Source organism: Trichomycterus rosablanca, chromosome 17 (assembly GCF_030014385.1).
Source record: "Trichomycterus rosablanca isolate fTriRos1 chromosome 17, fTriRos1.hap1, whole genome shotgun sequence".
NCBI lineage: Eukaryota > Metazoa > Chordata > Actinopteri > Siluriformes > Trichomycteridae > Trichomycterus > Trichomycterus rosablanca.
The window spans coordinates 12,376,319-12,397,476 of NC_086004.1; the positions used below are offsets into that span (position 1 = coordinate 12,376,319).

At 41.9% G+C, this 21,158-nt stretch overlaps 2 protein-coding genes across 2 annotated transcripts; one reads left to right on the forward strand and one right to left on the reverse strand.

Annotated features, from left to right (window-relative positions):
- Positions 1-1,490: 1,490 nt before the first annotated feature.
- uox (urate oxidase) lies at positions 1,491-8,696 on the reverse strand. The gene is made up of 8 exons (XM_063012426.1): positions 8,616-8,696; positions 8,322-8,534; positions 6,064-6,180; positions 5,882-5,960; positions 5,170-5,356; positions 4,830-4,953; positions 4,653-4,736; positions 1,491-1,712 (listed from the first exon to the last, which is right to left on the reverse strand). The coding sequence occupies exons 1-8, from the start codon at positions 8,631-8,633 to the stop codon at positions 1,638-1,640; spliced, it is 897 nt and encodes a 298-aa protein (XP_062868496.1). The 5' UTR covers positions 8,634-8,696; the 3' UTR covers positions 1,491-1,637.
- A 1,171-nt stretch (positions 8,697-9,867) lies between these two features.
- Positions 9,868-20,535, forward strand: dnase2b (deoxyribonuclease II beta). Its single transcript, XM_063012913.1, has 6 exons — positions 9,868-10,472; positions 10,562-10,730; positions 14,299-14,377; positions 16,184-16,345; positions 16,484-16,681; positions 20,031-20,535. The coding sequence occupies exons 1-6, from the start codon at positions 10,363-10,365 to the stop codon at positions 20,363-20,365; spliced, it is 1,053 nt and encodes a 350-aa protein (XP_062868983.1). The 5' UTR covers positions 9,868-10,362; the 3' UTR covers positions 20,366-20,535.
- The last annotated feature ends 623 nt before the right edge of the window (positions 20,536-21,158 follow it).

The window sequence follows — 21,158 nt, forward strand, 5'->3', positions numbered from 1 at the left end:
GTCATATTCATGATATTTGCAGTAACTTGTGCAAAGCAAAGGGATTTAATGAACTTCTACATTACTGAACCTACTGTACTCATGCCTAGATTGTGTCCTTTAAAATTGTCCACAAAGTTGAATCAGTTCACACAAGTTTGTTGTAGAGATACGTTTCGTCACTCTTCCAAGTGACTTCTTCAGTCTGAGCTGGTGGTGAATACCCCAATCTTATATGCAGACGATTTGCAAAACGACCGATCACCGCACATTGCATAACAATGGAACCGGTGATCAGGTCCATATGCAAATCACAATGACTATTAATTACAATGGTCATGTGTGCCTTTCACATATGATTGGGGTATAGCTCCTATTACGGCGTTGTAAGATGGTGAGAGATGTACTCTCAGGCCCCCTCCCCGATTCAGGGATGGTCGTTCCCTCTTCACATAGATGGCCTCTTTGACTCCTCGTTCAAACCAGCATCCCTGAACCGGGGAGGGGACCTGAGAGTACATCTCTCACCATCTTACAACGCCGTAATAGGAGCTTTACCCCAATCATATGTGAAAGGCACTCATGCACAGTCGTGTTGGGAAGCTTGAAATTGTCCAAATTGAGTTCCTTTTACTGGAACTAACTCCTGAAAATCAACCCCACACCATAATCCCCCCTCCACCAAACTATACACTTGGCACAATGCAGTCAGACAAGTATCGTTCTCCTGGCAACCGGCAAACCCAGACTCGTCCATCGGATTGCCAGATGGAGAAGCGTGATTCGTCACTCCAGAGAACACGTCTCCACTGCTCTAGAGTCCAGTAGTGGCGTACTTTACACCACTGCATCTGACGCTTTGCATTGCACTTGCCTCTTTGACTTCTCGTTCAAACCAGCATCCCTGAACCGGGGAGGGGGCCTGAGAGTACATCTCTCACCCTCTTACAACGCCGTAATAGGAGCTATACCCCAATCATATGTGAAAGGCACACATGGCCATAGTAATTAATGGGCAATGTGCGGCGATCGGTCGTTATGCATATAATGTCTGGGTTATTCACCACCAGCTCAGACTGAAGAAGTCACAAACGTATCTCTACAACAAACTTGTGTCCAGGTGAACCGATTCAACTTTGTGGATTCGTGTACCTGGATTATTGAGCATGCATCAAGAGATCCTTTAAAATTGATTTCGCCCACTTCGGCAACAAGTTGTTTAACAGCTTTTGCATTACCCATAAATCCACTTTGTGTACAGTGAAGGATATGTGTTTATCCCATCTAAATGGGTTCAATTGTATTTTTTTTTTAAATGTGTCTATCAAATTAAATCAGTGTACCAAGCTATTTCACATCAAGGTGCTAAATTCTTATCCACAGCAGTTCAGAACTGTGTCAATTATGGAATTACACTCACCTTTATTTTATTTATTAAACCAATTATTTATTATAAAGGAGTATTTTTGTGGCAGCCACTGCATTTTAACCCGCATTTAAACAAGTTCAGGTTTTCAATTATAAATTGTTTTTATTTATTTTGTTAACTCACATTGGTTGAACAAAAATTGTGTGTAAATTGGTTACTTTTTTCTTGCAGGTGATTAAAGATTTGTATAATGCTTTTGTTTGTGGATGTCTCGGTTTTCTTGATAGTTTCACAGTTTAGCTCGGGGCTTCCTGCATACAGTTCCTGTGATGTTTCCAGATGGATTATCAAGAGGTAGCAGAACCTGAAAGAGATGTATAGAAACCTTACATGATCTTAAAGATAGGAATGTAACAGAGCTTACAAATACACTATATTGCCAAAAGTATTCGCTCGTCTGCCTTTACACGCATATGAACTTGAGTGACGTCCCATTCTTAATCCATAAGGTTTAATATTTCGGCCCACCCTTACGGCTATAATGGCTTTAACTCTTCTGGGAAGGCTTTCTACAAGGTTTAGGAGTGTGTTTATGGGAATTTTTGACCATTCTTCCAGAAGCGCATTTGTGAGGTCAGACACTGATGTTGGACGAGAAGGCCTGGCTCACAGTCTCCACTCTTAATTCATCCCAGAGGTGTTCTGTCGGGTTGAGGTCAGGACTCAGTCAAGTTCTTCCACACCAAACTTGCTCATCCATGTCTTTATGGACCTTGCTTTGTGCACTGGTGCGCAGTCATGTTAGAACAGGAAGGGGCCATCCCCAAACTGTTCCCACAAAGTTGGGAGCATGAAATTGTCCAAAATCTCTTGGTATGCTGAAGCATTAAGAGTTCCTTATACTGGAACTAAGGGGCCGAGCCCAACTCCTGAAAGACAACCCCACACCATAACCCCCCCTCCACCAAACTTTACACTCGGCACAATGCAGTCAGACAAGTACCGTTCTCCTGGCAACCGCCAAACCCAGACTCGTCCATCGGATTGCCAGACGGAGAAGCGTGATTCGTCACTCCAGAGAACACGTCTCCACTGCTCTAGAGTCCAGTGGTGGCGTACTTTACACCACTGCATCCTACGTTTTTGAAAGTTCTTTTAAATAAAATGATATTTAAAAGTCTTTCACAGAAACAAACCAATGTTAAATAGACCATTAATATGTATAAATATTTGTTTAGGAAACATAAGCAAATCTTAAAGCTAAAAGTAAGCTGCTAACTGCTATTAGCTACTGAACTAGCTCATGTTGGTCGCAAGTAGAAAAAGGTGGTATTTTATTCTTAATTTAAATGATAATAATTATTGGTGTTGGTCACACTCTTTATCGAACTAAGTCTTTATAGACCTTGCTTTGAGCAGAGGCACAGTCATGCTAAAACAATATTCGCCTGTAAGCATTAGCTTCCTAATTGCTAATTTCCAGAAGCTTTGTCATTTTATACTTAAAGTATCATGTAAATAGGGCAGCACGGTGGCTCAGTGGGTAGCACTGTCGCTTCACAGCAAGAAGGTCCTGGGTTTCTTTCTGTGCGGAGTTTGCATGTTCTCCCCGTGTCTGTGAGGGTTTCCTCCGAGAGCTCCGGTTTCCTCCCACAGTCCAAAAAAAACATGTAGTCAGGTTAATTGGAGACACTGAATTGCCCTATAGGTGAATGGGTGTGTGTGTGTATATGTGTGTCTGGCCTGCGATGGACTGGCGTCCCGTTCCAGGGTGTTACTGTGTGCCTTGCGCCCATTGAAAAACTGGGATAGGCTCCAACCCCCACCTTCCCCCCGCCCCCGACTCTAATTGAGTGAGTATCATGTAAATTGATCACTTTTGTTGAGCTAATCTTAAGCTACTTTGTCATCTTTTTTCTTTGTTTTAATAAAAAAAGGAACAGTAATGCATTGGTGACTTTGTCAACCTAAAAATAAATTCAATAGTTGAGTGAAAAAGTCATTTTCACTTTCCAGATTGCAAGTTATTGCAAAATTGTCACACTTGCATGATAGACCGATAAACTAAGTATATTACACAACACTTTTTGTCAAATGTGATTTCCGCCGACCTTTGGAGAATCATAGTCATCTGACTCATCAAGCATTTCCATAAAAAAATTCAACAACCATTTGTATCACTATCTAGGGTTAAAAACTAACAAAAAAGGACTCAAGTGAACCAGTGTAGAGCCATTATCTCTCTGCATTAAATAATCAAAATCACAAGTACGAACAAGTAAATCAAATATACACTATATTGCCAAAAGTATTCGCTCGTCTGCCTTTACACGCATATGAACTTGAGTGACGTCCCATTCTTAATCCATAGGGTTTAATATGATGTCGACCCACCCTTTGCAGCTATAACAGCTTCAACTCTTCTGGGAAGGCTTTCCACAAGGTTTAGGAGTGTGTTTACGGGAATTTTCTTCCAGAAGCGCATTTGTGAGGTCAGACACTGATGTTGGACGAGAAGGCCTGGCTCGCAGTCTCCGCTCTAATTCATCCCAAAGATGTTCTATCGGGTTGAGATCAGTACTCTGTGCAGGCCAGTCAAGTTCTTCCACACCAAATTCGCTCATCCATGTCTTTATGGACCTTGCTTTGTGCACTGGTGCGCAGTCATGTTAGAACAGGAAGGGGCCATCCCCAAACTGTTCCCACAAAGTTGGGAGCATGAAATTGTCCAAAATCTCTTGGTATGCTGAAGCTCAGCTCCTAAAAAAACAACCCCACACCATAATCCCCCCTCTCCCAAACTTTACACTTGGCACAATGCAGTCAGACAAGTACCAAGATTCGTCACTCCAGAGAACACGTCTTCACTGCTCTGGAGTCCCGTGGCAGTGTGCTTTACACCACTGCATCAGTTGGCTACCTCTGTGCATTATGCGCCTCAGCATCCGCTGACCCCGCTCTGTCATTTGCTGTCGTTCCCAATCGCTTCCATTTTGTTATAATACCACTGACAGTCGACTGTGGAATATTTAGTAGCGAGGAAATTTCACGACTGGACTTGTTGCACAGGTGGCATCCTATCACGGTACCACGCTGGAATTCACTGAGCTCCTGAGAGCGACCCGTTCTTTCACTTATGTTTGTAGAAGCAGTCTGCATGCCTAGGTGCTTGGTTTTATACACCTGTGGCCATGGAAGTGATTGGAACACCAGTTATTTGGATGGGTGAGTGAATACTTTTGGCAATATTGTGTATCATAACATTATTTTTTTTTATAGAAATGAATGCTTTATAGACACCAACCTCATCTCTATTGGAGAGCCCCAGTTTTGTCATGTCGATTGTGAAATAGTGCTGATTGGGCATGACGATTTCAATCTCCTCAACCTATAAGACAAGATGCAAAAGCATGATGTAACAGTGTTATTAGATTAATCTAAAGATGTTGAACTGACATTCAAATCTTTAAAAGAGACTTGCCTCAGGAATTCTGTCAAGAACAAGAACTTGGGTATCGTACAGAGTCTTCTGAACTGAGGGTGAGTACTCCCCATGCACATATGGTCCAGCAAACTTTTCGATGATTGTGTCCTTAACTGTATTCCTGCAACAACAACATACATCCATCTATCCCATTTTAATTAGATCATAATTTAGACAACTGGTACTCAATCTCAACCACAAAGGTCCAGTGGCCCTGGGCGGCATATTACCAACAAGAGTAAGATGCTTTCCCAGTATTAATTCCAGCTGCCACACTGGCTCTTTGTGGACAGAGCACCAGGGCTTAAGGCTTATGTTAGATTTTTGTTCTAGTTACCAGGCAGTGTCAAAATTCGGGTTCTGGCTCGTGTGGTAACGCCACTTAGCGTAGACAGTAGTACAGAAGATCCTGTCCTTGGATTCTTGGAGAGTAGTGAAGCGGTCTTTAAGAAAGCCTTCAAAGCCTGACTGTGTGGTCTTGAGAACCTTCATGTCCTGGATTCCACTGTGGATCACTGGTTTGTCTGTAGGGATGAACAGTATCTTAAAATATCTTATTACAAAATAATAAAATGTTAAACATACACTGATCAGGCATAACATTATGATCTGCCAAAACAGCCCTGACCCGTCGAAGCATGGAGTCTGACACCTTTCTATCAGAACCAGCATTAACTTCTTCAGCAATTTGAGCTACAGTAGCTCGTCTGTTGGATCGGACCACACAGGCCACCCTTCCCTCCCCACGTGCATCAGTGAGCCTTGGCCGCCCATGACCTTGTCGGCGGTTTACCACTGTTCCTTCCTTGGACCACTGTTGATAGATACTGACCACTGCAGACTGGGAACACCCCACAAGAGCTGCAGTTTTGGACATGCTCTGAACCAGTCGTCTGGCCATCACAATTTGGCCCTTGTCAAACACACTCAAATCCTTACGCTTGCCCATTTTTCCTGCTTCTAACAAATCAACTTAGAGGGTAAAATGTTCACTTGTAGAATCACCAAAGAATAGAAAAGTGAAAATTATTAGTGAGTAATTCACTCACCATTCCGATACTGTTCTACCTCACAGAATCGCCAGGATTCTGGAGAGAAGATGAAAGCATGGGAATGCAAAACACCATTCTGCAAAAAAAAAAAAATATTATATAACATACAACATTTAAGAAAATCTATGGTCATGAGTAAAAGATCTGTTTATTTATCGCCATTTTTATGTTAGCAGCACCTTTTCCAGTCTCTTCCATGGAGCTTCCACGATGTTGACCTTTGCTCGTGTGACATGTTTGAACGCTGTTAGGAAATGGTTGCAGATGTCCAGGGCAAAGCCCTCAATGGTCCTGACCTGTGAAAAGACAAACACACATACCCTTTAAAATAAAATAGATAAAATACACTTACACCGCTGCCAGGATATACTTTATAGCTACAATCATATTGGTACCCCTCCTGAATAATGAGCTCAGATATTTCTGTCACACTTAACACCTAAGGTGTTAAAAATCAATTACTTTGTTGCAACAGGTTTAGAAAGATTTGTGAGCATAAAGACAGGTTTGATTTTGGCATGGAGTACATTTAAAGACCTGCACAGAACTCCTGAACTGAACCTTTGGAATGAATTGGAATGCTGATTGCCAAAACAAGTCATCTCATCCAACATAAGTGCTTTACCTCACAAGTGCGGGAGGAGTTATGGCTGCAATGGAGTGGTTAAGTGGTTAAGGTACTGGACTAGTAATCAGAAGGTTGCCGGTTCAAGCCCCACCTCTGCCAGGTTGCAACTGTTCCAACCTTCAATTGCTTATATTGTATACTGTCACAGTACTGTAAGTCGCTTTGGATAAAAGCATCTGCTAAATGCCGAAAATGTATATGTAAAAGCTAAGTCCTACAGGTGTCTACATACTTTTGGCAATATATTGTAGGTATTGAGCAGTATCTGTAGTTTCGTTTAAAACACTGAATATGGAAAGCTGATTTCTATCTTTGTAAAAACAGACCTGCAGCCTTTTCAGAAAAGCATCTAATTATTGTTGCCTTGTTGACAGTTTTTAAGCATAAAAAAAAATGCTAGACAGAACTAGACAGAAGAATATACACTAATTAGCTATGACATTAAAACCACCTCCTTGTTCCTAAACTCATTGTCCATTTTATCAGCTCCACTTACCATATAGAAGCACTTTGTAGTTCTACAATTACTGACTGTAGTCCATCTGTTTCTCTACATACTTTTTTTAACCTGCTTTTACCCTGTTCTTCAATAGTCGGGACCACCACAGAGCAGGTATTATTTAGGTGGTGGATCATTCTCAGCACTGCAGTGACACCGACATGGTGGTGGTGTGTTAGTGTGTGTTGTGCTGGTATGAGTGGATGAGACACAGCAGTGCTGCTGGAGTTTTTAAATACCGTGTCCACTCACCGTCCACTCTATTAGACACTCCTACCTAGTTGGTCCACCTTGTAGATGTAAAGTCAAAGACGATCGCTCATCTATTGCTGCTGTTTGAGTTGGTCATCTTCTAGACCTTCATCAGTGGTCACAGGACGCTGCCCACGTGGCGCTGTTGGCTGAATATTTTTGGTTGGTGGACTATTCTCGGTCCAGCAATATTAAAAAAAAAATTAAAAACTCCATTAGCATTGCTGTGTCTGATCCACTCATACCAGCACAACACACACTAACACACCATCACCATGTCAGTGTCACTGCAGTGCTGAGAATCACCCACCACCCAAATAATACCTACTCTGTGGTGGTCCTGGGAGAGTCCTGACCATTGAAGAACAGCATGAAAGGGGGCTAACAAAGCATGCAGAGAAACAGATGGACTACAGTCAGTAATTGTAGAATTACAAAGTGCTTCTATATGGTAAGTGGAGCTGATAAAAAGGACAGTGAGTGTAGAAACAAGGAGGTGGTTTTAATGTTATGGATGATCAGTGTATATGCAAACATTAATGTTTATTTTAACTTTATATAGCTTCAAGAAAAAGTTTGTGAACCCTGTGAAAATATTATTGAAAATACAGTTGTACCTTTGAGTGTCTTTTAAAACATTGGTTAATCTGTCAGTATCTGAACCCCTGAGCAAGTCAAGAGTTTTAATTATGGACCTTAGACTGACAGGTTGGTTGAAGGTGAGCTTTCCTATAACAAGGCACCCCAAAACACATTTCAAAGAACCTTAAAAGATGGTCAAAGATGATGACAAGATGCTGGGCTACGACAGCAGTACAATTAGCACCGTATGCCCCAGTCAACATACTAAAACTGTATGTTGTGAGTTAAAATTAAAAGGCTGGGTTACCATTCAGTAAAATGTGTGAAGATGCATAACTTGATGTAAGAAGTCTAATGAGTCAACATTTACCACATTTTCTACATCAGAGATCTTCCATTGACACTTTGTGTACATGCTTTAATTAACTACTCATAATTTTATATCTGTAATATATGTCTACGATGGTCAGACCTACCCCTTTCAGCTTGGCCAGAGCATGAACAGTGTTTTTGATAGTGTCAGTAGGGATGATGTCCGAGTTGTCTCCAGTCAGGTAATCATTCTTCGAGCTTAACGTTAGCTGCACATCTGCTTTCAACTCGACTATGTAGTGGTAGGTCCCTTCTCGACGAATATACATGACCTTCACGTGATTCTTGCCATACCCTGTCCTCACGAACTCCACATTCTGAGGATTTAAAAAAATTCACATTTTAGTATTAAATTTACAATAAAAATGACGTTTTAAGTGTAAAATCGAGCTCTCTACCTGGTTTGAGGTAGTCATATTGGTCAGTTGGTGTTCCGAGTGCGTGTCTTTCCTCTCGAATCTTCACCAGGAGCTGAATCGCTGGAGACAAATGATTATATTAGGGGGTGGTGTCACCTGCAGTTTAGTGTTTTGCAATGGGTCCAAATGGTCATGTCCATGGTCAGGGTTGAATTGCTTTAAAACAAGTATTTCGGTTGGTTGTACTGTATATTCACTATTGGAAAAATGTTTTTGCTTTCATATGAATTTCAAGGTTATGTAAATATTCTACTCCGTGACCAGAAGTACGTGGACATTTAAACGATGAATGTGTACGTGCTGTAAAGCATAAGAAGTTGGTCTCTCTGTTACTGCTATACCAGCGTCTACTACGCATTCTGAAGAGACTTTTCTCCAAATATATATAGCAAAAAATATATATACACTAATTTTGGGGTATATTGTGTGCCTTGCATTTGGCAATCCAACTCATCCCAAATGTAATTGAAGAGTCTTTGTGCTGGCCATTTAAGTTCTAGTTCACCAGAGTTGGAAAACCATTTCTTTATAGATTTGGCGTTATACATCGAAACTTTTTTAAAGCTATTCTACAAACTATTACCTCAAAGTTGGAAGCTTATTATACACTGATCAGCCATAACATTAAAACCACCTCCTTGTTTCTACACTCACTGTCCATTTTATCAGCTCAACTTACCATATAGTTCATCTTTTTCTCTGCGTGGATTTTTAGCCTTCCTTTAGCCTGTTCTTCAATGATCAGGACTCTCCCAGGACCACTACAGAGCGGGTATTATTTAGGTGATGGATCATTCTCAGCACTGCAGTGATAATGACATTGTGGTGGTGTGTTAGTGTGTGTTGTGCTGGTATGAGTGGATCAGACACAGCAGCGCTGCTGGAGCTTTTAAATACTGTGTCACTCACTGTCCTTTCTGTTAGACACTCCTACCTTGTTGGTCCACCTTGTAGATGTAAAGTCAGAGACGATCGCTCATCTATTGCTGCTGTTTGAGTTGGTCATCTTCTAGACATTCATCAGTGGTCACAAGACGCTGCCCACGGGGCGCTGTTGGCTGGATGTTTTTGGTTGGTGGACTATTCTCAGTCCAGCAGTGACATTGCTGTGTCTGTTCCACTCATACCAGCACAACACACACTGACACACCACCACCATGTCATTGTCACTGCAGTGCTTAGAATGACCCACCACCCAAATAATACCTACTCTCTAGTGGTCCTGGGAGAGTCCTGACCATTGAAGAACAGCATGAAAGGCGAACAAAGCATGCAGAGAAACAGATGGACTACAGTCAGTAATTGTAGAACTACAAAGTGCTTCTGTATGGTAAGTGGAGCTGATAAAATGATCAGTGAGTGTAGAAACATGGAGGTGGTTTTAATGTTGTGGCTGATCGTTGTATGTAAATTTTGACTTTAGCTGTATAATGTTGTGGCAGTACAACATTTAAACAACACTGAACCAATTGTGACTCATGTATTGTACAGAGTGGTATTAAAACTCATTTTCTTTAATATAAATACAAAATATAGTGCATTTCTGATAGCAGTTGTATATGTTTTTGTACTTAGAAGAAGTTTAAGCGGACATCCAAGAAGTCATGAGACAAAACACTGAACTTCCCTTTTTTCAAGCGTACATTGGTACTTTCATTCTTGCTTAATCGTGAGGAAGCCATATGAGCATGAGCTACTTCTTTTTTCCACATTAACACAGATAAAAATGCTTTTGTTCTGGTGTTTCTGTTTGATTTTGCTCCAAGTGTTTCTGACATGTTCACTATGTAATGGTGAATTCAGCTGCTTGAATGAAGAAGGGCAGCCTGTAGACTGGTAAACACTGGTAATCTTTTAAACTTCATTTCTGGTGTGTTTTAGTAAGATCTTTAATACATGTTCTCCTTGTGCTTTTACAATATAAGGTTCATTGTGTACAAGTTGCCAAAATATAAGAAGGGTGATGTGGGAAGCGGAGTCGAGTACATGTATTTGGATCCTTCGGTATCGACCTGGCAGAAGAGTCGATATGCAGTGAATACTACTGAAGGGGCTGTAGGCAGAACACTCAACCAGCTATACAAGAGCTACAAGGTATGTGCAGCTTTTAACAACTGTGATGTATACACCGATCAGCCATAACATTAAAACCACCTCCTTGTTTCTACACACACTGTCCATTTTAGCACTTTGTAGTTCTACAATTACTGACTGTAGTCCATCTGTTTCTCTGCATGCTTTGTTAGCCCCCTTTCATGCTGTTCTTTAATGGTCAGGACCCACTACAGAGCAGGTATTTTTTGGGTGGTGGATCATTCTCAGCACTGCAGTGACACTGACATGGTGGTGGTGTGTTAGTGTGTGTTGTGCTGGTATGAGTGGGTAAGACACAGCAGCACTGATGGAGTTTTTAAACACCTCACTGTCACTGCTGGACTGAGAATAGTCCACCAACCATGAATATTCAGCCGACAGCGCCCCATGGGCAGCATCCTGTGACCACTGATGAAGGTCTAGAAGATGACCAACTCAAACAGCAGCAATAGATGAGCGATCGTCTCTGACTTTACATCTACAAGGTGGACCTTGGTGGAACTAGGTAGGAGTGTCTAATAGAGTGGATAGTGAGTGGACACGGTATTTAAAAACTCCAGCAGCGCTGCTGTGTCATCCACTCATACCAGCACAACACACACTAACACACCACCACCATGTCATTGTCACTGCAGTGCTGAGAATGATCCACCACCTAAATAATACCTGCACTGTGGTGGTCCTGAGAGAGTCCTGAACAGCATGAAAGGAGGCTAACAAAGCATGCAGAGAAACCGATGGACTACAGTCAGTAATTGTGGAACTACAAAGTGCTTCTATATGGTAAGTGGAGCTGATAAAATGGACAGTGAGTGTAGAAACAAGGAGGTGGTTTTAATGTTATGGCTGATTGGTGTATGATTAGGACTGTATCATTCATACATTAATTTATTGCGCTCTGGTGGTGCAGTAGTCTATAACACTGGCCCACCAATGCTAAGATCTGTGTTCGGATCTCAATGGTTCTATCTGTTGGCTGGGCATTGTCTGAGGGAGCCCTGTGATGGACTATTGTCCTGTCCAGGGTATTCCTGCCTTGCTTGCAGTGTTTCCTGGTGAAACTGGACATGCTGCAACCCTGACCAGGATAAAGCTGTTGATTTAAAAATATATATATATATACAGTGTATCACAAAAGTGAGTACACCCCTCACATTTCTTCAGATATTTAAGTATATCTTTTCATGGGACAACACTGACAAAATGACACTTTGACACAATGAAAAGTAGTCTGTGTGCAGCTTATATAACAGTGTAAATTTATTCTTCCCTCAAAATAACTCAATATACAGCCATTAATGTCTAAACCACCGGCAACAAAAGTGAGTACACCCCTTAGTGAAAGTTCCTGATGTGTCAATATTTTGTGTGGCCACCATTATTTCCCAGAACTGCCTTAACTCTCCTGGGCATGGAGTTTACCAGAGCTTCACAGGTTGCCACTGGAATGCTTTTCCACTCCTCCATGACGACATCACGGAGCTGGCGGATATTTGAGACTTTGCGCTCCTCCACCTTCTGCTTGAGGATGCCCCAAAGATGTTCTATTGGGTTTAGGTCTGGAGACATGCTTGGCCAGTCCATCACCTTTACCCTCAGCCTCTTCAATAAAGCAGTGGTCGTCTTAGAGGTGTGTTTGGGGTCATTATCATGCTGGAACACTGCCCTGCGACCCAGTTTCCGGAGGGAGGGGATCATGCTCTGCTTCAGTATTTCACAGTACATATTGGAGTTCATGTGTCCCTCAATGAAATGTAACTCCCCAACACCTGCTGCACTCATGCAGCCCCAGACCATGGCATTCCCACCACCATGCTTGACTGTAGGCATGACACACTTATCTTTGTACTCCTCACCTGATTGCCGCCACACATGCTTGAGACCATCTGAACCAAACAAATTAATCTTGGTCTCATCAGACCATAGGACATGGTTCCAGTAATCCATGTCCTTTGTTGACATGTCTTCAGCAAACTGTTTGCGGGCTTTCTTGTGTAGAGACTTCAGAAGAGGCTTCCTTCTGGGGTGACAGCCATGCAGACCAATGTAGTGTGCAGCGTATGGTCTGAGCCCTGACAGGCTGACCCCCCACCTTTTCAATCTCTGCAGCAATGCTGACATCACTCCTGCGCCTATCTTTCAAAGACAGCAGTTGGATGTGACGCTGAGCACGTGCACTCAGCTTCTTTGGACGACCAACGCGAGGTCTGTTCTGAGTGGACCCTGCTCTTTTAAAACGCTGGATGATCTTGGCCACTGTGCTGCAGCTCAGTTTCAGGGTGTTGGCAATCTTCTTGTAGCCTTGGCCATCTTCATGTAGCGCAACAATTCGTCTTTTAAGATCCTCAGAGAGTTCTTTGCCATGAGGTGCCATGTTGGAACTTTCAGTGACCAGTATGAGAGAGTGTGAGAGCTGTACTACTAAATTGAACACACCTGCTCCCTATGCACACCTGAGACCTAGTAACACTAACAAATCACATGACATTTTGCAGGGAAAATGACAAGCAGTGCTCAATTTGGACATTTAGGGGTGTAGTCTCTTAGGGGTGTACTCACTTTTGTTGCCGGTGGTTTAGACATTAATGGCTGTATATTGAGTTATTTTGAGGAAAGAATAAATTTACACTGTTATATAAGCTGCACACAGACTACTTTTCATTGTGTCAAAGTGTCATTTTGTCAGTGGTGTCCCATGAAAGGATATACTTAAATATCTGCAGAAATGTGAGGGGTGTACTCACTTTTGTGATACACTGTATATATATATATATATAACAAAAGCATTTATTCACATAAATAAGCAACACGGCAGCACAGTAACCACTGTGATTCTTTAGACCTTGGGCTAATTAATTCCTTAATACTGTGGTGCTGCTGCCGGTTACATTTTCTGTCTTCCAATTTAGCTTCTTATTAATCATATTACTTAACTCCAGTTACCATTCTTGCTTCTTTAATATAACAGACAGTTGTAGCCTGGGGCGGCACGGTGGCTTAGTGGGTAGCTGTCACCTCACTGCAAGAAGGTCCTGGGTTCGATCCCCAGGCGGGGCGGTCCGGGACCTTTCTGTGTGGAGTTTGCATGTTCTCCCTGTGTCTGCTCCGGTTTCCTCCCACAGTCCATTTACATTTACATTTTAGACATTTAGCAGACGTCCAAAAACATGCAGTCAGGTTAACTGGAGACACTGAATTGCCCTATAGGTGAATGTGTGTATGTATGTGTGTCTGCTCTGCGATGGACTGGCACCCTGTCCAGGATGTTACTGTGTGCCTTGTGCCCATTAAAAAGTTGGGAAAAGCTCCAGTACCTAGTACTAGTAATCAGAAGGTTGCTGGTCCAAGCCCCACCACTGCCAGGTTGCCACTGTTGGGTCCTTGAGCAAGGCCCTAACCCTCTATTGCTTAGATTGTATACTCTCACAGCTGTAAGTTGCTAAATGCTGTAAATGTATACAAAATAGTTTACGCCCATAGTTTAGTGTAACCCTACCTACTACTTTGCCTACTCCTGCTTTTTCTTGTTATAAAGTCATTTTGTTTGCAATGTGTTATTGTTTTTCAGTCAAATAGCTCTGCATACATGCTCTACAATGATGCACCTCCAGATCTTAAATACGAAAACAATTATGGACATTCAAAAGGTACTTATGCTTTATATTTCATGTATTATTTTACATTTTTATTCAGAATTGAAAAACATAAATAATAGTACTGTTTTATTTATGTCAGGGATTCTAAAGGGATTCAAAGACAGAGTCAGTTTACATGATAATTATTCATCCCTTAACAAGATTTTTTTACCCATTGCCCCGCTTTCCCCCTTCTTTTTAAGTGTTCCATTTAAGTGTGGGGTTCCTCAAGAATCTGTCTTGGGTCCAATTCTCTTTTCATTATCAGCCATAACATTAAAACCACCTCCTTGTTTCTACACTCACTGTCCATTTTATCAGCTCCGCTTACCATATAGAAGCACTTTGAAGTTATATAATTACTGACTGTCCGTCTATTTCTCTACATACTTTTTTTAGCCTGCTTTCACAGCAGCGCTGCTGGAGTTTTTAAATACCATGTCCACTCACTGTCCACTCTATTAGACACTCCTACCTAGTTGGTCCACCTTGTAAGGTCAGAGACGATCGCTCATCTATTGCTGCTGTTTGAGTTGTTCATCTTCTAGACCTTCTAGACCACCTTCAGTGGTTACAGGACGCTGCCCACAGGGCGCTGTTGGCTGGATATTTTTGGTAGATGGACTATTCTCGGTCCAGCAGTGACAGTGAGGTGTTTAAAAACTCCATCAGCGCTGCTGTGTCTTATCCACTCATACCAGCACAACACACACTAACACGCCACCATCATGTCAGTGTCACAGCAGTGCTGAGAATGATCCACCACCCAAATAATACCTGCTCTGCAGTGGTCCTGGGAGAGTCCTGACCATTGAAGAACAGCATGAAAGGGGGCTAACAACGCATGCAGAGAAACAGATAGACTACTGTCAGTAATTGTAGAACTACAAAGTGCTCCTATATGGTAAGTGGAGCTGATAAAATGGACAGTGAGTGTAGAAACAAGAAGGTGGTTTTAACATTATGGCTGATCAGTGTGTAGTCCAGTTAGCCAGTGATGTGTCTACAGTTTGTCTATATCAATAAGGTCATATAGACTGGTGTGAAAAAAAAAACATCCAGTGAGAAGCAGTTTCCTGATAATAAGATGTCAGAAGAGAATGGCTAGACCAGTTCAAGCTGACAAAAAGGCTACAGTGTTTAGCAAAAAGGCATCTTAGAATGCAAAACACGCCTTTCTGCCTCAAGGTAGTTCTGAACAAGTCTGGCCATTCTCCTTTGACCCCTATCTTTAAGGATATCTGCAAAATTGCTCACTGTTTGTTTTTCTGTTCATCATTTTATGTAGACTATTGTTGATGAAAATCCAGAGATACTGGCGGTTTCTAAAACTCTCAAACCAACCTAGTGATACCAACAACCAGCTAACACCCATGTATAAGTCAAATGCCATGTATAAGTCAAACTTATTCTGATGTTTGATCCACCTACAATGTCTGTATGATTGAATGCATTGTGCTGCTGCCAAATATTTGGCTGATAATTCCACGAATGAGCAGTTGTACAGGTACAGTTGTACAGCAGTTGTTTTTTTTTTTAATATGACTGTGCAATGTTTAGCTACTTTTGAAGAGGACAGTTCTAGTACAAAGAGCACTGATAAATGCTGTTGACTGAGCTTTGTTGACACCCCTTCACATCAGATATAGGGGGTTTATGTACACAGGATCTTTCCTCTGGTGCATACTTGTGGACAGCAAGCAAATATTTACAAATCAGGAGGCTTTAATGAATTATGGTTAACTGATGTAATGAATTGTGGTTAAATTATTAATAAATTATTAATTAAGTCTAAAGAATATGATGTCTGTTCTGTAGGGGCATTGCTATTCGACCAGTCTCAGGGATTTTGGATATCACACAGCATTCCTCACTTTCCACCATTCCCCGAAAAAGGGTTTGACTATCCCTCCACTGGAAAACTCTTTGGCCAGACTGTTCTGTGTACCACCTACAACTACACACAGTTCCAAAAAATATGTAAGCAAACATAATGAACAACTGTCATGGAATCACACCAAGTTCTTATATAAATAGCAAAGTATATTCATGTTCCATACCAATAATAACCATTGCTAGTGATTTTAATGAAATATGTCTCTGCACATGTTTTAACAGCACAACAACTGGCCTATGTTTATCCCCATGCATACAACTGCTCGGTGCCTGAAGCATTTTCTATAGACTTCACAGTCATGTTACAGATCTGTGCTGGCAAACCACTGTCTGTTACCCCAAGGAGAAGGCTTGAGAAGCTGCTGTCATCCAATGGAGAGGTGTTTCTCAATTTTGCTAAATCTCACAGTTATGTTGATGGTAAGAAAATCTATATATCTACCTATCAGTCTATCAGTCTATCTGTCTATCTATCTATCTATCTATCTATCGATCTGTCTGTCTGTCTGTCCGTCCGTCTATCCATCCGTCCGTCCATTCATCCATCCATTCACCCATCTATCTATCTATCTATCTATCTATCTGTCTGTCTGTCTGTCTGTCTGTCTGTCCGTCTATCCATCTATCTATCTATCTATCTATCTATCTATCTATCTATCTATCTATCTATCTATCTATCTATCTATCTATCTATCTATCTATGTGTCTATCTATCTGTCCGTCCATTTATCTGTCTGTCTGTCTGTCCGTCCGTCCGTCCGTCCCTATCTATCTATCTATCTATCTATCTATCTATCTATCTATCTATCTATCTATCTATCTATCTATCTATCTATCTATCTATCTATTCGTCTGTCTGTCTGTCTGTCCGTCCATCTAATCTATCTATCTATCTATCTATCTATCTATCTACAGTGTATCACAAAAGTGAGTACACCCCTTACATTTCTGCAAATATTTCATTATATCTTTTCATGGGACAACACTATAGACATGAAACTTGGATATAACTTAGAGTAGTCAGTGTACAGCTTGTATAGCAGTGTAGATTTACTGTCTTCTGAAAATAACTCAACACACAGCCATTAATGTCTAAATAGCTGGCAACATAAGTGAGTACACCCCACAGTGAACATGTCCAAATTGTGCCCAAATGTGTCGTTGTCCCTCCCTGGTGTCATTTGTCAAGGTCCCAGGTGTAAATGGGGAGCAGGGCTGTTAAATTTGGTGTTTTGGGAACAATTCTCTCATACTGGCCACTGGATATTCAACATGGCACCTCATGGCAAAGAACTCTCTGAGGATGTGAGAAATAGAATTGTTGCTCTCCACAAAGATGGCCTGGGCTATAAGAAGATTGCTAACACCCTGAAACTGAGCTACAGCATGGTGGCCAAGGTCATACAGCGGTTTTCCAGGACAGGTTCCACTCGGAACAGGCTTCGCCAGGGTCGACCAAAGAAGTTGAGTCCACGTGTTCGGCGTCATATCCAGAGGTTGGCTTTAAAAAATAGACACATGAGTGCTGCCAGCATTGCTGCAGAGGTTGAAGACGTGGGAGGTCAGCCTGTCAGTGCTCAGACCATACGCCGCACACTGCATCAACTCGGTCTGCATGGTCGTCATCCCAGAAGGAAACTGACGCACAAGAAAGCCCGCAAACAGTTTGCTGAAGACAAGCAGTCCAAGAACATGGATTACTGGAATGCCCTGTGGTCTGACGAGACCAAGATAAACTTGTTTGGCTCAGATGGTGTCCAGCATGTGTGGCGGCGCCCTGGTGAGAAGTACCAAGACAACTGTATCTTGCCTACAGTCAAGCATGGTGGTGGTAGCATCATGGTCTTGGGCTGCATGAGTGTTGCTGGCACTGGGGAGCTGCAGTTCATTGAGGGAAACATGAATTCCAACATGTACTGTGACATTCTGAAACAGAGCATGATCCCCTCCCTTCGAAAACTGGGCCTCATGGCAGTTTTCCAACAGGATAACGACCCCAAACACAACCTCCAAGATGACAACTGCCTTGCTGAGGAAGCTGAAGGTAAAGGTGATGGACTAAACCCAATTGAGCACCTGTGGCGCATCCTCAAGTGGAAGGTGGAGGAGTTCAAGGTGTCTAACATCCACCAGCTCCGTAATGTCATCATGGAGGAGTGAAAGAAGATTCCAGTAGCAACCTGTGCAGCTCTGGTGAATTCCATGCCCAGGAGGGTTAAGGCAGTGCTGGATAATAATGGTGGTCACACAAAATATTGACACTTTGGGCACAATTTGGACATGTTCACTGTGGGGTGTACTCACTTATGTTGCCAGCTATTTAGACATTAATGGCTGTGTGTCGAGTTATTTTCAGAAGACAGTAAATCTACACTGCTATACAAGTTGTACACTGACTACTCTAAGTTATATCCAAGTTTTATTTCTATAGTGTTGTCCCATGAAAAGATATAATGAAATATTTGCAGAAATGTGAGGGGTGTACTCACTTTTGTGATACACTGTATCTATCTATCTATCTATCTATCTATCTGTCTGTCTGTCTGTCTGTCTGTCCGTCTGTCCGTCTGTCCGTCTGTCCGTCTGTCCGTCTATCCGTCTATCCGTCTATCCATCTATCTATCTATCTATCTATGTGTCTATCTATCTGTCCGTCCATTTATCTGTCTGTCTGTCTGTCCGTCCGTCCGTCCCTATCTATCTATCTATCTATCTATCTATCTATCTATCTATCTATCTATCTATCTATCTATCTATCTATCTATCTATCTATCTATTCGTCTGTCTGTCTGTCTGTCTGTCTGTCTGTCTGTCTGTCTGTCTGTCTGTCTGTCTGTCCGTCCGTCCGTCCGTCCATCTAATCTATCTATCTATCTATCTATCTATCTATCTATCTATCTATCTATCTATCTATCTATCTATCTATCTATCTATCTATTCGTCTGTCTGTCTGTCCGTCCGTCCGTCCGTCTTTCTGTCTATCTATTCATCTGTCTGTCTGTCCGTCTGTCCGTCCGTATTTCTGTCTATCTATTCATCTGTCTATCTATCTATCTATCCGTCCATTCATCTATCTGTCTGTCCGTACGTCTGTCTGTCTGTCTGTCCGTCCATCTATCTATCTATCTATCTATCTGTCTATCCATGTGTCTATCTATCTGTCCGTCCATTTGTCTGTCTGTCTGTCTGTCTCTGTCTGTCTGTCTGTCTATCTATCTATCTATCTATCTATCTATCTATCTATCTATCTATCTATCTATCTATCTATCTATCTATTCGTCTGTCTGTCTGTCTGTCCGTCCGTCTTTCTGTCTATCTATTCATCTGTCTGTCTGTCCGTCTGTCCGTCCGTCTTTCTGTCTTTCTGTCTATCTATCTATCTATCTATCTATCTATCTATCTATCTATCTATCTATCTATCTATCTATCTATCTATCTATCTATCTATCTATCTATCTTTATTTGTGTAACTGTTGTTCTTGCTTCCTTTAGTTCATCCTGCAACTTTTTTCTTACTAAAAGCACCTTGTGAATCTGTGTGTGGTGCACTTTTCTAGGGATGCCTTTTTGCCACGTTATAGGTTCAACTGTACTGACAGAAATGTTTGAGGTGTTTGCTATGGCTATGTACAAAGTGATATTTAGTCATTTTGACACTAGCGATTGTATGAAGCTCCTCTATTTTCCCTGAACAATTATTGCTTCTTATTGCTTTTTCCTTTCATTGTTGTCTAATCACTGTCTTATGTGTATTAACTTTCTCCACCAGACATCTATGCTGGCTGGGTAGCACAGACACTGAGTGCAGACTTGCTGGTGGAATCATGGCAGCGAGAACCCCACCAGCTTCCCTCCAACTGCTCTCTCCCTTTCCATGCAATGAACATCAGGAGGGTCCAACTCCCTGGATCTGTGATTTTCAGCTCTTATGATGACCACTCTAAGTGGTGTGTATCTTGGAATTTTAAAGCCCAGTGGGCTTGTTTGGGGGACTTGAACAGAGAGACTGCGCAGGCATGGAGAGGTGGAGGGCTCATCTGTACACAAAATCCCACTGTCTACAAAGCTTTCCGCACAGCTGTCGCCTGGTATAAAAACTGTTAACATCAAGACATCTTGTACAGTAGCTAATTTCTTATATAAGAACGACCACCATCTTTGTACAGAATACTCATTTTTTTTAGAAAATAAATGAATGAAAAATATTATGAACGTAAATTTGAATACTTGAAAACTGGAAGAAGTAAAACATTTTTCCCTGTTTGCATTCTCAATTTGAATATACTAATTTTTCCTATGCACTCTACACCTTTCTCCCCTTTTTCTCCCTTTTAGCGCATCCAATTGCCCGATTGCGTCATGCTTTCTCTCCACCAATGCCGATCCCGCTCTGACTGAGGAGAAGGAAGCTAACCCACGCCCCCTCCGACACGTGGGCATTTTATCACCTGCACTTTGACGAGTGCAGTGCAGCTCAGTGTTGTGTACGGAGAGACACACCCTGAGAGCACTCTTTTCTCATCTCTGTGCAGGCACCATCAATCAGCCAGCAGAGGTCGTAATTGCACCAGTCATGGGAGAGAGACCCCATCCGGCTTAGTCCTACCCATATCTGAACAACAGGCCAATCGTTGTTCATGTGGCCGCTCAGCCTTAGCCGGTAGCAGAGGTGAGATTCGATACGATGTATTCGAGATCCCAGCTCTGGTTCCAGCGTGTGTTTTTACCACTGCGCCACCTGAGCTGCCTGTCTAGTCTTTGATTAATTTAATTCTATTACTATGTTGCCTAGAGTTTTATCTCCTGTCAGGTTCTCTCTTGACTAAATGTACCACCTATATTGGGCAGCAGCAGTGTAGGATGATGTCAGAGATGGATGATTTGTTTGTTTATTAGG